Here is a 17823-nt window from a genome sequence, read left to right as displayed (position 1 = left end):
ATCAGATATTACAAGTGTATTACGTATGTGCATGTATGCATTTTTGATTGACACTGAGGCTTGAAAATAAGTCTCTGACCTTGAAGGAGTGGACACCAGCAGCTGGACCACAGAGTTTGAGAGTCGGCCTCAATCTTTCTGCCAGCATCCTCTAGATGGCGCTGTTCCTCTGCCCAAGAGCTGTAGATGCCGGCTGCTCGCGTGTGCAGTGTATGCATCAGGTCTAACAACTATATGGGCAAACAGGCTGTTTTAATAAATCGCTAAACACTCAGGGAATATCTAGTCTATTAAACAAATATTTGCTTTCCTAACAGACTCGCATTCATCTTATTAATGGGGACAAAAGATATTATTATTTTACGAAGACATGGAAGGTAAACATGTGGAAAGAAAACGACAACATGATATTGTTTTTGATGTGCACTATTCAGGTTATTAAGATGGGGTAAGCATGCTGCCCTGGGTAAATATCACTAAGAAATGTCTGGGTCATATTTCAATGCAAATATGAAAACAAACTTAATTTTGTTAATCATTCTTCAGTGTCACATAATACTTCGGAAATCATTGTAATATGCTGATTTGATACTCAGATATTATCAATGTTGGAAACAGTTGTGCTGCTTAATATCTTTTTGAACCCTGTGATACTTTTTAGGATTCATTGATAAATAAAAAGTTAAAAAGGAAAGCATTTATTCAAAATAAACATAAATAAATCTTTACTATCACTTTTCATCAATTTAACAAATCCTTGCAGAATAAAAGTATTATTTTCTTTAAAATTACTGACCCCAAACTTTTGAAAGGTAGAGTATATTGTTACATAAGATTTCTATTTTAAATAAATGCTGTTCTTTTTAAACATTTTATTTTTCAAAGAAAAGAAAACAACTAAATAGGTTATACAAAATATTAAGCAGCACAACTGTTTCCAACATTGATGATAAATCATCATATTAGAATGATTTCAGAAGGATCATGTGACTGAAGACTGGAGTAACGTCTGATGAAAATGACAGGAATAAATTATATTTGAAAGTATATTAGAATAGACCATTATTTTAAATTCACATAATATTTTACAACATTTATCAAATAAATGCAGGCTTGATGAGCATAAACGACTCAAAATTAAAAACAGTAATGTTTCCGAACTTAACAGGTACTGTATATGTACTTTTTAAAATGATAATTAAGAGCTTATTACTATCAATATTTAATCATTAAAAAATTCTCACTGTCATTACTGTGAAAATCATCCTGGTCAGACAGTTATTTTTAAAGAGCAGTACAACAAATACTACCATGATACATTTGATTTTACAAATGTACTTTATAATTTTAAATAATTTTTCATGAAAATATTAAAAAGTAGGCTTGAATTTCTTAATGCAAAATATGGCAATATATAATAAATAAAATACAGTAAAAGTAAGGGTATAGTACATATACTTATTTTTAACTTGAATACTTTTAGTGGAAGTTTTACTTGAAACGACAGTTCATAATTTTGTCTTTTGCATTTGTATTTTGTCTGAAATTGTTTATTATTAGTTTTTTTCTTTTACTAATGCAATGTGTAGTAGCATTTTCATTTTTGTTGTTGTGGTATCGAAACTTATTTCAGGAAATGTGAAATTTTACTGGTGTTACAATTGGCAAAACATTTTTTTTAAAATATTGTAAAAGCTGTAAATAAAAAATGAGGTCAGAAACTAAACAAACCTCGAAGCAAAGCATAAATATTTTTCTGCTAGTTTCAAATGTGAAATAATCACATGCCCGTCCCTCACCAAACACATCTGCAAACATGATGATGGACAGATTTAGGAATTAGGGAAAGGGCTGTTGTACTTACGTCCAGACTAACCTGAAAAGACACCGTGTGGTAACTGGCCGGCACGCCCTCATCTTCCTCATCGTCGCTATGGGAACGGGCGGGCCGCTGACTGGACGGTTTGGCTCTCCGGGATGCGCCATCCTTCTCGCGTGGCTTCTTTCGGAGCCGGCTGGATTTGGAGTCGTATTTGTGGCTCTTTTTCTTCTCGTGGGTGCGGTACCCTGCGGAGGGCGTGGAAACAATCAACAGAGTGACTAACAAGGGAAATCAATTTAAGCTTTCAAGCGCACGCCGCCCCATTCTCACGTCCGTCAAGCACGGTAAAAGCCTGTGCTGTTTGATAATGCCTGCAAACAAAACTATGAGAATGAATCACAGGTGCTGATTTTCTAGCGAGCTTTTCTCTGTGTGACTGCCCATCTTCACACCCTTTTATTTGCTGGTTAGAAGAACCTGTCTCAGACATATCTCGCTCAATTTTGGGATTGCATTGAAAATATTGTGTTCTGTTTCCAATGAAAGGAGAACAAAGCAGATATATACCATATCATTATCACATTGTTGTATCCATTAGATGTTCAAAACTTAAAACTTTGATCTGCCGCCCTCAAAGTGAACATGTAAGCCCCTGATGACAGCAGGTATCTTCCCACATAAACAGTCGCCTCTAGCTCATGAAAAGACCATGCTGATTGGCAGAGCAGAGCTATAAAGTGCTGAATGAGTCTTGACTAAGCCTACTGTAGATCACCGACCACCCCGGATAGAGGACCTGAGAGGCAGAGTGAAGGATAAATGGAGAAGGCACACAAGACAGTTGAATTGCCCCCGAGTTAAATGACTCACCAGAGGAGCACAGCTCAAGATACAGCACTAAAGAGATTACAGGCACTGACACATCCAATTACAAAGCCATGGAAGTGAAGCAGACACACTAATCCCTCAAGGAGTCAAACTTCCAAGATGAAGTTTGAATAAAATGCCCTCCGAAAGGTTTGTTTGGAACGAAACCCATCATAAAATAAAATGCAAATTGTATCGTGGCAACATTGAATATTTCGTTATTGAGGCAGCATGCAAACTGGAGCAATGGCTGTGTGTCATGTGGTTGTGTAAAGATGAGACAAGATCGTTCATTTGTTTTACACAACATGGGCAGGTTTCAGTGTTGAAGATCGCACAGCGTATTCAGTAATGAAAGCATGCAAGAAATGCCTGTTTCACATTGCATACATAATCATTTTTAAAAAGGGCAACTACTTGTAACCTTTTGTCAAATTCTTACATTTAATAAATAAATAAAATGGACTAATAAGATACTATAGGGTTGTTACCCAAATTAAATCTGTATTAACAAAAGCCAAGGTGGCACAAAACACAGACTGTTTAATGCAGCTCAGAGGTGCATTTACACTTTTTTTGCTCCTATGGGGGATTTTTATTAATTTAGGTGGCATTTTTTTTTACACCAAGCCCCTGTTCATTTCCAATCCTGGTTCTTTTCTGTATAAGAGATACGTACCTCCATTAAGGCTAGCCTCCACAAACACTCGTATGGCTTTGACACAAAGCTCAAAGTTTTCTGGAGTGACGTGGGCAGCATCGCGGACGATGAAGGACAGGGAATCCACGCACTTGATGAGGGACTTGGTGTCATGCAGACCCACGTCCTGCCCAAGAGTTAAACTGTATTGGTTAATGAGAGGATGTGTCAGGGGCTTTGAAGATTGGGTCAATGCTGCCTTAGACCCATCCAGGTCATCTTTACCAACCTGTCCAAAAAAGAAAGAAGTTATATTAGGGGACATTCATTCATTCATTCATACATGTTATTTATTGGCGCCTTACATGACCCTCAAAGACACCTTACAGAGACGAAAAAACAACATTAGACAAATAATCATTATTACAGCCTGAAAAGACTGGATACAAGCATAAAAGTAAAATCACATAAAAGCCTGGTTTTTAGGGCGAGATTTAAAAATACAAAGTTTCGCACATCCTGTGGCAGCAAGTCACATAAATAAGGGGCTACATGACTAAAGGCTCGGGACCCCATAAAAGTAGTGCGAGTTTGATGGAGAACAAGAGTAAGGGCAGAAGATGATCTTAAATTACGAGTGGGAGTGTAAATGTAAAGAAGGTCAGATAGGTATGAAGGGGCACGATTATAGAGTGCTTTATAAGTAAGAAGAAGAATTTTAAAGTCAATATGATATTTAAGTGGGAGCCAATGCAAGTGTCGTAGTGTTGGAGTAATGTGTTCAGCTAGATGATCTGCAGATTATTCGAGCAGCTGAATTTAGTACGAGCTGGAGTTTGCAAAGAAGCTTTGAAGGCAGGCCACAGAAAAGAGCATTGCAGTAGTCGATGCGGGAAGTGACTAAAGCATGCACAGGAATTGAGTTGCTCTGTACTGAGAGAGCCGGGTGAAGTCGGTTAATATTATGTATGTGAAAATATGCATTCAATATGCATGTTTATGTGTGCTTCAAATGATAATGTACTGTCAAAGATAAACCGGGACATGTCTATCCAAAGCAACATTCCTAATTATGATGCATTGCCATTAGTGAGGGTGGATTTGTCTCAAATAGGCTTCCTGTCTGGGGTATGGGGTGAACACTCACCACTAGCCAGCCCACATCCACATCGGTAGATGAACGGGGTATTCTGGATTTGCCGTGCTCGGTGTAAACCTCAGAGTCAGACGTGTATCCCCGGTCAAGACTCACTTCACTCTGATGATATGAACTCAGTTCACTATCTGACTGAGCACCTGGAACAAAAGGATTACACAAGATAAGCCAATCTGGAAACGGACTTCACACTACTCTCGACTGTGTCTTGAGGGATGTTAACAGATAAAATGGTGAAAAAAGTGGGAATGACCGAATCACCTGTGTCATTGTCTGGGTTGGTGCTGGTGACCCGCATGGCAGCTGGAGGTTTGACCCCAGCCCCGATGCACTCGAGAAGGGAAAAGAGCGTGTACCAGTCATCAGTGCAGTGGATGTTTGCAGCGTTGGTTTTAAGCAGCTCATGCAAGCCGTATGCCACCTCTCGACTGACTCTGGACAGGACGTGAGACTTCATCATCAACAGCAAGCGAAGAGAGAGGAGAACCTATCCAGCGAGAGGGAGGAAACTGCTTAGGGTCTAATTTAGCTGTGCACTTTCTGTTTGTTTTTACGCTTTTATACTCCCACAATGAACATGTAATCTACTTTTCTGTTATGGCTTGCAGCGAACACAATGACAGTTTGTGCTTTACGTGTGTGTACCTGCGAGCCAATGTCCTCTCTGCGTAATAAGCGTATAGCAAGTCTGAGCAATCCCACCACTGCTCTCTCAACCAGGAAGCAGCTCTCACTAGCATGGACGCATAACTGGTACAGGTGATCCCGTACCGTTTGCCATACACATGAAACTCTGTCCCTGCAAACACACAGCCATCGCTCTATAAAAATCTACAAGTCACTGTCAACTAGTAATTCTCAATGCGATAATGCAGCATGTTCATACATGCAGTACCTGTTTTCAAGGATTATACGTAGCAGCATCTCCAGACAAAAAGCAGCATCTTCTTCATCATACGTTTCCTCATCTGGGGTCACCGAGATGAGAGCCTGGAAACATAAAAAATGGCATAATGAACAAATCTGTAAAAACTAAGAAACACACCAAAGAAAATGGTTTCTGTATACATGCAGTCTGTAAATGTGGACCTCACCTTCATGAGCTCCTGTAAAGACTCCAACTGCAGAAACTTGCTCTCTGTAATCAGCTTCTCTGGGTCACAGTGCTGACGTGAATACAGAAGAAATGGGAGAAAATTATTTAATTCACGCGTGATAGTATTTTATGGAGCAAGGATTCAGATTGACCTTATACCGCAATGTCTTTTGTAAACAAAATGTGTTGGCTGTACCTTAATGCAGAGCAGGGCAGCTTGTTTGGCCTCCTGGTTCTCAGTGGAGGGGCCTCTGAGCCCAGACTGTTCACTCAATGTTAACCAGCTCACAAAACTCAATACAGCAGACTCGCCCCTGAGAGAAGCACAGTGGAATAGGAAAGGAATAGATGAAATTATTGTTAACAAACAAACACTTCCAAGATCTTAAGGCACCTCAAAGGGATCGGTTTATGTTTACATTCAAAAACAAACTAAGTTGAAAAAAATCCTGTTTGGGGTTAAAAATTTGACACAAATTATGATATTTCATGGACCACAATCAATGTTATTGCTCTAATAAAAGCATTATTTGTATTTCACAAGGGCATCACACAAAAGTCAGAACGACTGATTTTCACGTATTAAGTATAAACACTGTAACAAATATAAAGTCAAATACACGAATATCGACAATCGCTGCAGCATCATGGTAGAAACAGGTCTGGTCAAAAGATACTGTAATAAAACCATGCAATACAGATGACATACATCTTTACATTTATTTTGAATGTTTCAGTTGAATCAAATGTTTTTACTTGAGTGATCAAATGTGCATACAAGTATTAAAAACAATTTTTTTACTTATAAATGTCACATTTCACAAAACAAATGTGGGGATGTTTTCAAACACAAGTTCAAATACACCAAAGTTCCAAAAAGTGTATTTAATACTGCACTAGAAGCCACAGGTATAATAACTAAGTAATAACTATGAAATAATTATGTAATAACTAAAATTAACAAACAATACATTATATAATGTAACACAGAAAAACAGATCATTATAGCCATAGCACTGCTCAACTCTTTCCGCCAAACACAGAATTTTTCTGTTATACGCTATGGGCGATATTAAGCATCTTCTGGATGAGTACAAAATCTCCTGATCAAAACACAGGTGAAGATGATGCAAAAAAACAAGTTATCGTATGTAAGCAGATGTGATCGCATGTTTGATCATCGCTCTGAATCGGATCTGGATGTAGTCTTTGACAAAAACGTGATTTTCTCAACTTTTTGTTCAAAATGTTGCTTTTTTATATGAAAAAAAATCAAATGCCCATATTTAAGTGTTATGGATTTTTTGTTTAAAACCAGAGTGTTTGCTCTTTATTTTGACATATTGCATGCTCAGATATTCATACAACAAAATATTCTATGGGCCATTACATTATTTGAAAAATGATCAAAATCCTGGCGGTGGCTGGCAAAAAAAATTTAAACGCTGGCGGGGAAAGAGTTAAAGATAATCACTAAAAGCAGCTTGTTTCAACCTGGAAGTGTGTATAAAAAACTTAAATAATTCAATTTTATCTATATAGTATACCTGTTTGATGGTGTCTCTTCACGCTGTAAGGAAATCTTCTCATTAGGGTCTAGAAAGTCCTCAACCTTTTAACAAGAATGAAATATTGTGTCAAATTTACATTTAACAAATCTAAACAGATCTTTCTTTGTGACAGTAGGTGGCACTATTGCCTGATCTAAATAAGACTACATTATCTAGGAGCAATGTTCCTGCTATATGCAGTTGGTTTCTTCTAAGCAAGAAGTGTTTGTTAGGGGATATCAAGTGATATGTTGACACTCCCGTCTCACCTCAACCATGGACTTGGGTAAGAGCTCAGCCCTGAAAAGCTGCAACATGGAGTCCATGATGTTCTTCCATCCTTCTCGTAAAATGTCACCATGATTATGGGACAGGCTGAACACAGTCTTAGCAGCGACTTGAGCTTTCCTGTTACTGCCAAATACGGTGGGCAGGTTCTCTACAGACTAAAGACACACAAATCCCAATCAGATCTTTTCACGCATGACCTAAAGCTGCAGCAGGAAACCGAATGCATCTTACCTCAGAGCTGAGAGTAGTAAACTTGCAGAGTGAAATGATTAAGTTATCAAAGACGTCACTGAAGCCATAGTGTGCAGAGATCATGGCACATTTCCTAAAAGCAGAAAGAGTGTGGCATCATAATCAAAATCTTAATCATTTGCAGAAACAAAAGTCTGATGATCACTGAATAATACACAAACTACTTAGCAATGAGCGCTGAAAGGCTGTGTCCGACACCTGTCTACAAATCTGCCGGTCTTACCTGAACCCAGTGATGGCCTTCTGAATGATAGTGTCATCCAGGCTCTTGTCAAAAACGTAGGAAAGGGCGGCAATGGTTGGTCCCCAGGTCATAGTGAAGAGGTCGCGGTCGTAACTGCTGCCAGGCACATGCAGGAACAGCCCTTCAGAAGAGGCTCCTCTGTGCAGCAGAACACTCCACACATAGTTCTCCTTCACCAGCCCTGTCTGCTCGTCGGGCATCACAATCTCCTCGTTCCTGCAGGACCACATTCGTTTATCTCAGCTTATCCCATCTGAGCCATTGTATACATTATTAGCAAGAGCTATTACATCCACACACTTAAAGACCAGAGAACATGAGGTTTATAAGAGATGATAAACATCAGAGCTCAACAATGACTTTTTCAGCTATTAAGCCGTTTAGATTTTTACTTATTTGTGTATATACACATACATACTTAAAATCTTTACACACACAACCATTCAAAAGTTACTTTGTTAAAAAGAAAAAAAATCATGCACAAAAATAGTGTATCCAACATTGAAAATAATGTTTCTTGAGCACCAAATCACATGCCCTGAAAGTAGCAGCAAATGATTTATTATAGGAAATTATACAGCTATAAATTCACACTGATAAATACCCTTTTGCTGGCAAACAATTGCATCCTAGGATCATTTTCAACAATCTAACTGATGCGTCTAAGACTATTGAAAGTCATTTTCACAATATCTACAATCTTGTATACAGACTGTAGGTCAGCCAGATTGGTAAATTTACCTTAGTTTCAAATTTATATTAGAATTTGCATGAACAAAATATTACACATCAGTGAAAATTAAATGCTTAAGTTTGTGAGTCATTCGTCCGTTATCAACAAGTGACAGTGACTGCATATAAAGTGCCTGATATAACAAGTGACTGTGCGTCCACAGGCCCAAAACTCTCTCACACTGGCTTTGGGTAAAAGGGCCATCCTTAATTCTGTCAAACTTATTGTGTTTCAGCATTTGATATATTTTATATAATTATATTACAACTGTTCAACAAGTAAGAGGTAATGAAAACTATCCATAAGCACTAACTTGATGGCATTGTAGATGTCTTCCAGCATGTCTTGATCAAAGTCATTTCCTCCATTCACACCTTTGAGATTCTTCTTGAATTGCTAGACAAATAAAATAAAACAACAAACAGGAGGCGGAAACTGATTAAAATGCCTTCATTCCATCCAATTACAGCGACATCCTCCAACTATCACCTTTCAAATCCAATAATTGGTCTCGGTTTATTACCGCTGGTGTCACTTAATAGGTGTTAGTGTTAAGCAGGCTGGTCTAAGGCCAACCTCAGCTCAAATAAACACACAGACGTCTGCTGCTGAGTGATGGCGTTAGGCCACTGTTTTACTGCATACTTTCTTAATGGCAGGTAAAGCAAGGGAAACCTGAGCTTCCCCTGAGAGAGAGAGATGAACAGAAGGAGAAATAAACAGAGGAGTAAACAGAGGGACGGAGGGTCTTTCCAGGACTGCATTTTCCATGGCTGGAGAGTAGGAGCAGACGCACACGCGCTAGCTGACACAGAGACAAGACAGCTGGACGCGCCGCCTGCCAAAAGCCCAGTCCTGCCTCGTCTCCTGCTGCTCGCCTTTCACTCCGCCGCCGCTTATCCCCTCTGTGCTCTGGTTGAATACCTGCTGATTACCATTCCCACTGCTCCCTGTATTCCTATACAACACCAGTGCTTTTAGCAGGAAGGTTTGTGCGATCATCTGTTTAAATGGATCTGGTGTTAACGCATGGAAAACTGTGTCCGTTGCTGAAGTGAAGATGTCACCAGCTGCAGCCACGTATCTAAGGGTGAATCTTATGAAAACATGTCCAGGGCACAATTCACGCCAAAATAAAAGAAAAATAGAAAGAACTCTTTTTTGCAATAAAGAAAGCCTATGTTTTACTCCAATTTTTAGGACCATGTATTTTCAAGAAAAGCAGGCATATTCTCACTCAGTTTTGCCATTACAGTAACTATAGAGTAAATATATAGTTTATTACAGTACTGTACTCTATATACCTACAATGCTACAAATACTCTACAATTAAAATACACACAAATTAGGGCTATATGCGATATCCTTGTTAAATAATGCGATATTCGATATGCGATACGATATTGCTTTAAGTGTGTAAAATCCATTTAAATTATATTAAATTATTTAAAAACTGAATGATACCATTTATGTGTTTCACATTCTTTCTGAGAAAAGAAAGCATCGCTGCAACTTCTGAAAGTGACCAGCACTGTTTTAGCAAAAATGTATGTCACAAATCTGACAATATAATTTTAACATCAGTGTAAACAAACAAAAAATGTAATGCCAATATTTAAATACCAAAAACTCTTTGCTTGACTTAGTAATATATAGTTATATCAACCTAAAACTTAACAAGAACATCCAGGTAAACAAAGACACCTGAAATAGGGGTGGACAATTATTTTTGTTATTTTAATTTATCTTTGTTATTAAAAATAAGAACTAAAAACAGTAGTCTTCACATGAATTAAATATACACTGATACATAAGAAAGCTACAAAGGTTATTCCGCCAAGAGCACGCCAAGAGTGATTTTCTCTTTTTCTTTTGTTGTTTGACAGACTGCGGCAGGTTTACTGTATTAGCAGGTTTACTGTATTAGCAGGCTGTCACTTTAAGACCTAATGCGCGGATCCATTGACACGCATTTGGTTTCTTTAACTGATATTGTTCACTTAAAGCATAACCGACTGTGTTCAAGTGAATACTCATCCAGACAGCCATTTTGACATAACTGTGTGTATTTGACAGTTTGAGTGTGTAACAAGACACGAAAAAAAGAACGGCTTGTGCACACATTTCGGTGTGTGTGTGTCAGACAGCAGACTGCAAGGAGTTGTTTTTCACAAGTTATTGTGTTTAATAACTCTTTTTAACATCAAGCAAGTCACATAAGTAACAGTTGTGTGCCCAGTCTATTCTCTGCTATATGCATCAACCTAAAACGTAGAATTTTCACAATGTTGAAGTAGCCTATTAAAATCATTCAGATATTGCCTGCCGTTGCGATATACATATTGCGATATTTCAATATATTGTTCAGCCCTAACACAATTATATAAAAAGTAAGAATCTTTTTTTTTTTATTAATACTTTTATTTGGCAAGGACACTTCCAATTTGTCAAAAGTAAAGACATTCATAACAGAATATAAAATAAATATTGCTATATAACTTTCCTGAGCAGCAAATCAGGATATTAGAATGATTGCTGCAGGATCATGTGACACTGTAGACTGGAGTAATGATACTGAAAATTCAGCTTTAATAATATTTCACAATATTAATGTCTTTACTGTATTTCTGAACAAATAAATGCAGCTTAGTGAGACTGTTTTTTTAATCTTACAGACCCCAAAATTTTGATTGGTTTTCACTTTTATAATTTTTTTTGCATTATGGTAATGACAATGGGATTTTGTTTATATTACAACAAATGAGAGTAATTGTTTTTATGCGGGGTTTTTTTTTTGCATTATGGTAATGATGGGATTTTTTGATTACCTTAATGAATCCATAATTGATAATTTTTTCCTTTTGATTTTGGTGTGAAAATATGACCCTCTATTGGGTCATGTGATATATTGGGCCACTGGTACTTGCTTACTGTATCTCTTGTTAAGTTTTGAGAATTAGAGGATTTCAGTTTTGGTAGAGCATGACAGATTAAAATATAGGTAAAACTGAGTGCAAAAACTGACAATCCATGCTTCACCTTTAGATGCATTAAAGTGTTATTTCTTTTAATGATGCAAGTCATTAATAACATGTACACGTGACTGCTGTGGCTGACATCTTTGTATTTCATTGGACCTCAAAGCCCCAATAAATTGAGGCCAGTTGTTTCAAGCACATAAAAGTGAGGCATGGCTGCATAACGGTAATCTGCATGTGTGGCAAATCTAGACAGATGGTTTTATAACACACTTACACGCATAACATGTAATACACTCATCTTATACTGTTAAGTCAAAGAACCGAAACTGATCTCTCAGAGAGAGATTGCATGTGTGGCCCTGAACATGTGAACGACTTCTGGATATTCTCATTGGTAACAGGAACATGTGTCGCTCACCTCCAACGTCATGGGGATGTTCTGCTTTCGAACGTTATGGTTGTGCTGATCCGTGTTTAGCATGATGACGGCATAAGCCAGAGCGAAGCCAGCGTCGTTTGTCAGGAAGGGATTACCGTTCACTTTCTGCACACAGGAGAACAAGGCCATTCAATTGACTGAGAGAAGAGCATCATCAAATCACCTAATATGTACGCTCATCTTTACAGCCACGCGTTTTTGAAGGATCGTTCACCACAAGAAAAAATATAAAAGGGCACAGTAATTCTTCCGGGATCTCCTGCCAGTGTAAATGTCAGACACTGACTCCATTCCCGTTTCGATACATTGCTGCATCGGGGAGGGCACAACCCCCATGTCTATGTGGCATAATCATATGAGCTCATTCGTAGTGATTGAGAAAGGCGACTAAGAAAAGAAATTACTACGAATACTTTCCAGGTTACACGCAGAGAGCTGCCTTTAACATGCACGTAAGTGAGCGTGTGCGAAATGTTCTCGGATCGCCTGAGCTGCTTACTGCAGGGCAGATGGATGTGTCTCACTTCCCAGTGCAACATTTTCCTCTTCCCTGATTACCTGCGTGACTAATGACCCCGTCCTTGATCCCGAGCGAACTGCTGTTCCACTGTCCCTAATTACCTGATGATGGGGCCAGTTGGTGGCCAGGATTGCCTTGGAGTGTTGTAATGGAAGAACTGTAAGAATGCTTGTGTCTGTGACTGCAGCGAACCTACAACCTATTTAAAGAGTATATATATGTGTGTGTGTTTGTGTGTGTGTGTGTATATATATATATTCATGTCAGTCCGTGCTTGTGTGTGTGTGGCAGCTGACTTACATGCCAGTTGTCAGTGAAGGTTTCCAAGAGCCGATGAATGACAGGCGCTTCGCCAGGAAGACGGAATGCCTCCAGATACAAGCGGAGCGCTTCGTCTATGCGCAGGCCCTGGAAGCCGAACGTGCTGAGGAAGAGATAGAGATGGCCTTAAAATAACATTAAGGTATAATTATCTCAAACTCTATTTTGACAGTCATTTCGAGCAAGAATTGGGTAAAAGAACATCAAGCTTGAAGACATCCAATTTTCAGATGTTAGACTCGATTACATGAGTGTTTGAAAAACAAGAAGTTGGTGTTGTTGAATGTTAACCAACTCTCTTAAAGACCCTAATAACTCTTATTTAGAACCATGAAAACATTTTCATGTAAAGTATCATATTCTTGCATTTCACATATTGTCATATTAATTCTATACTTTATTGCAGTACACCAACACATTCCTTAACATTTTTTAAATTAAATTAAATTAATACTTTTATTTAGCAAGGATGCATTAAAGTGGTCAGAAGCAACGGTATGTTACAAAAAAGCCTAAATTAAATCTGTTTATCATATAAAGCGATCATGTCCCTTCAGAAGGCTTGATTGATGTGTATTACTTTTAAGAGGTTTTTATGAACTTTTTGTAGCTTGAACATTTTGGTGGAATTAACTTTCATTAGAAGGACAGAAATCTCTCAGGTTTCATTAAAAATATCTTCATTTGTGTTTTCAATACGAACATTAAGTCTTATGGGTTTGAAACAACATTTTTATTTTTGAGTTAACTATGCCTTTAAATAAATCCTGTACATTTCAGGGGTTTTCAGTGGTTATTTTCATTTTCTGCAATACAGCAAGATTTTACAGTGAAACCAATGTTATTCCATTTAAATCAGCATACATTTAAAGTATATAAAACTAAAACTTTTTTGCATTACATATTGACAATTATATTTTTATTCTATATTATGGTAATAAGAATGGGGTAAAATATTAAAATATACTGTTTATTTCTCTTAAGAATGGGGTAAAATAAACGTTTAGTCTTTAAAGTAATCCTAAAATGGCCTTATTTTCTTTTAAACAGAATATAATTTCTCAGTTCTTTCTTTTGGTGTGAAATATGACCTCAAAGCCACACTAAATTGAAAGTTTTTCCATTTCTTGATCGTTTTCATAAAATTCAAACAACAACATCCCTAACCAATGTTTTGAGTTGGCAATATGCAGCTAGCCTAACCAACCAGAAAAAAAACATGCTAAAAAGAAAAGGTTTACTTGACAAAACTGTCCAGCAGGTCGGTGTTCCTGCGGTCGCTGATAAACTCGCCGATCATCTTCTTGTCCAGACGGGGGTTCTCTCTCAGCCACTGGGCCACCTCATTATTGTCCATGGGGCTGCTGAGCAGGCCTTTCTCCTGCAGGATCTGAATGCCCTTCTTGGGCTTCTGATTAAACTGCTCTGTACCCGTGATCAGAAGCTTTGAAGAACAAAAACAGAAACGAAAATGCCATTAAAGTGCAAATTTGAGGGTTTAAATATTCAGAAATGTAAAAAGCAAAGAAAAGCAGATGAAAGTATGGTTACCTTCTTCTTGCTCTTGATCTCCAAAAGTTCCTGAGATTCTGGAAGATAGCTGGTGAAACGACGAGGCTTCTTTAAGCTTTTCTTCTCTGTTGGATTAAGACAAATCAGATTACTCTAAATCCTCAAACGTTTACTGTAAATAAATGAGTATGTTGTCCTATGTTTTGCAACAACAAACAACTCCGTAAAGTACCCGTGTCTGTCTCCTCCTGGTCCTGTCTGCCAAATCTCATCTTCTCTGCCATCAGATGACCGCTGGTGGGAGGACAGGCAGCCCTCGTCTCTGACACCACAGCATTCTGCCCATTAGAACCTGGTACCGATTTGCCAGCCTCTGTATGCAGTGAACGAAAGAAGAGTTTAACATTAAGCTCCATCATCAACTGTAATTGATTTGGTTCTCTTCATTTACTACAGCACTTCAGTTAGTGTCCATCCTGAGACTCTTGATTCTGCCCACCTGTGGATGAATCTGTAATTGTAATGACTGAACTGTCTCCTTCTACTGTTGATGATTCTGACTGGTCCAGCTGTGCAGAACTGTTGAGCACTTTGGCCTGACAATGAGCCTCTGTGCTGTCAATCACTGTCAGAAGGGCTTCAAGTGAGAGGAGATGGGTAGTGTAGAGCTGCCCAGACACTGGAAAGGCATTCTGCAAACATAACACAACATATAATAAACAACTTCATAATTATTCATGTGAGAAACATTCAGGAATTTCTATTAGAGGTGAAACAATAATGTGGCTTAATGCTTGTAAAACATGTGCTTAAAAGTTTTTTTTGAAAAACAAAAATTGCCAACCCAATCATTGACTGATTGCAGTGTTAAAATATCAGTATCTGCCTCAAAGTTTGTAATTGTTTAACCTTATACAATATAACACGTGATCACAGAGCCATAATACAAACTGAATCATGAAAAATGTTAACTGTTACTCTGCTAATTTCCAGTCAAACATTATTTAAAATAACACCAATTAATCATTAAAGTTAACACAAAACGTACATGCATGACTCCACATTTTTAACTACATTTAAAACAAATACATATGTTTAATGCATTGGCATTTTCCACTATTAATACATTTTCATTACATTTTTATGCAATTATGTTAACTATTAATATCTATATTAAATGAACATTAAGAGAAAACGTAATCACGATTCAAACACCCACACAGTTCGATTCGGCTATGTCTATTAAACTAAGTACGATCACAGTGAGCATTCAAATATGTGTTTGCGCTGCCTCTGACCAGAGAGCAGTTGTCATGTCTTTTCAACCACAGAGTAAAATTATTTCTGATCACAGAAGTACTGGGATAAAAGTTTATAGATCAGAAACACTAACGTCTACAGTAACGATCAAAATAGAGTAAATAACTTTTTGAAAGAAACTTGAGGCTTCAAAGATTGTATTGATTACATTGTTATGCCAGTAGGTGATGATAAGTGACTGTTAAAAAATGTATTTGCCATTGAATCATTCAAGAGATTGGTTCAAAAACACTGATTCAACCACTAATGAAAATGAGTCATCGAATCATTCAAACTGATTAAAAAAAAAATAATAATTCAAATTAATAAAAAAAAAAATTTAATTGACAGTAGCAATTAATATATTATTAGAACCTCTAGCAAATTACATGTGATTTTGTTTAGTTGTCTTCAGAATTGTGGGAGTATTTTGTAGCTCTAGAAGATTGTAAAATATTAATTTTAAGGTGACGCAATTAATTTCTGCATAGCTAGAGGATACTATACCAAATAGTATCCAAGGGCTGTTTTCAAACTTTAGATCCATTTCTTCCTCATAAGGCCCTGTCCACACGAACACGGGTATTTTCAAAACCGCAGCTTTTTCTATGCGGTTTGGCTGTTCGTCCACACGCAAACGCAGGATCCGGTTACTGAAACCGGACTTTTTTGAAAACTCCGGCCAGGGTGAAGATTTTTAGGAACTCGGCATTGTCGTATAGATGGTGAAACCGGAGATTTCGGCTTGTTAAGTCGAAGTGTACGCCATTCTCTCCCCTGTTTGACGTCAGATTGTGCGCCGTTAACGCTTTTGTTTACAATGGCGGACGTAGCTTTTAATAACTCTGCTAACAGCGCTTATCACATGTATACAGATACATGCGCAGTTATCTCATTGTATTGCAGAACAGAGGCGCCAGAATGCAATAATACAACATAGTAAGGCAAGTGTGTGACGCTTCAGTCCACTTGAGCCCTGCCCCTGTGTACAGTTACCCGTCACTGAGTCCAAAGTAAACTTGTAGAAGAAGGGTTTCACTGAGCCCATAGCATCCCTCAGTGCATCGGTGCCGTGGATGGGACCCATGTGGAAATCAGGCAGCCAATCATAGCGCGGTTTTGCGTTTTCATGTGGACGGAGATTTTTTTAAACCGTGCTTGTGTGGACGCGATTGTTTTTTTAAAACGTAGGAGGAAAAACTCTGGTTATAAAAATACCTGTGTATGTGTGGACTAGGCCTAAGTCCCTGCTAGCAGGATGCCTGAAGTTGGAGTGGCTCACCTTAGAGAGCAATTTGGTGAGGTCCTCAAACAGGTTGGAGCAGTAAAAGTCACAGTCATAATTTATATAGAGCTCTGTGACGAAGCTGGGGATTCTCCAGAGCTGTACAATGGCCTCCAGAGCCATCTCCTTCATCTCATAGGGCATTTTAGGGTTCTCTGAGGTAATGATGTCCATTAGTTTCTTCAGGTACATCTGTGGAGGCATATAAAGAGTGACTGTTCTGCATCCGAGATGGCATACATCTCAGCAGAGAAAAATTTTCATTCAGTCACTTACCTCAAGCTGGAACTTGAGATGTTCTCGCATGCTTTCAAAGAGAAGAAAGCACACACGTATGGAGGCAGCGTACAGATTCATTCGGTCCACATTTAACAACTAGAAAGAGACACATGTAGAACATTTAGTACAGTTGAAAATATCCGAAGGGCTTTTAAGTGTGAAAAGCCCTAGAGAAACCCACAAGTTAGGTTAGAGAAGAACAAAGTTTCACCTGTATGAGGTGTCTACAGAGCTCATCTTTGACCAGACAGAGCAACGACTGGTAGGGGGCGAAGTGTGCGGCTTCTAGGGCCACGTTCAACAGCTGAAGGCCCATGTGCATCATCACATCCGAGTTATGGCGGTCATGTGGGTTGGTGAGAGAGATGAGGAACCGGAAGAGCTCTCTCAGGCATGGGAGACCGTACGGGATTAAAGCAGCACCTGGATAAACACAATGGGACTCCAATGGCACTTCAGGAAGCTTGAGTGTAAAGGCTAGGGCTGGGGGGAAAAAATCGATTCATATATGAATCACTATTCTATCTTCTGCCGAT

General features: G+C 38.3%; 1 protein-coding gene across 7 annotated transcripts in view; it reads right to left on the bottom strand.

The window, feature by feature from the left end:
- gbf1 (golgi brefeldin A resistant guanine nucleotide exchange factor 1) overlaps positions 1-17823 on the bottom strand; it is a 115999-nt gene that overhangs the window by 10780 nt on the left and 87396 nt on the right. For 2 of the 7 annotated variants that reach the window (XM_079842751.1, XM_079842752.1), the window contains exons 12-34: positions 17499-17770; positions 17285-17383; positions 17006-17200; positions 14924-15116; positions 14657-14797; positions 14464-14549; positions 14154-14356; positions 12892-13015; positions 12051-12176; positions 8965-9047; positions 7898-8134; positions 7654-7747; positions 7401-7577; positions 7129-7193; positions 5778-5895; positions 5580-5651; positions 5381-5475; positions 5131-5284; positions 4747-4972; positions 4477-4625; positions 3369-3618; positions 1865-2067; positions 80-230 (exon numbers count right to left, since the gene is read on the bottom strand). In XM_079842751.1, the coding sequence (XP_079698877.1) occupies positions 80-230; positions 1865-2067; positions 3369-3618; positions 4477-4625; positions 4747-4972; positions 5131-5284; positions 5381-5475; positions 5580-5651; positions 5778-5895; positions 7129-7193; positions 7401-7577; positions 7654-7747; positions 7898-8134; positions 8965-9047; positions 12051-12176; positions 12892-13015; positions 14154-14356; positions 14464-14549; positions 14657-14797; positions 14924-15116; positions 17006-17200; positions 17285-17383; positions 17499-17770 (3513 nt within the window). The remainder of the gene's footprint in view (positions 1-79; positions 231-1864; positions 2068-3368; positions 3619-4476; positions 4626-4746; positions 4973-5130; positions 5285-5380; positions 5476-5579; positions 5652-5777; positions 5896-7128; positions 7194-7400; positions 7578-7653; positions 7748-7897; positions 8135-8964; positions 9048-12050; positions 12177-12891; positions 13016-14153; positions 14357-14463; positions 14550-14656; positions 14798-14923; positions 15117-17005; positions 17201-17284; positions 17384-17498; positions 17771-17823) is intronic. The other 5 variants (XM_079842754.1, XM_079842755.1, XM_079842756.1 and 2 more) reach the window with 3 other exon arrangements.

Source organism: Gobio gobio (genome assembly GCF_949357685.1).
Source record: "Gobio gobio genome assembly, chromosome: 18".
NCBI lineage: Eukaryota > Metazoa > Chordata > Actinopteri > Cypriniformes > Gobionidae > Gobio > Gobio gobio.
Note: the sequence above shows the minus strand (reverse complement) of the source record. Positions and strands in the feature narration are given on the sequence as shown.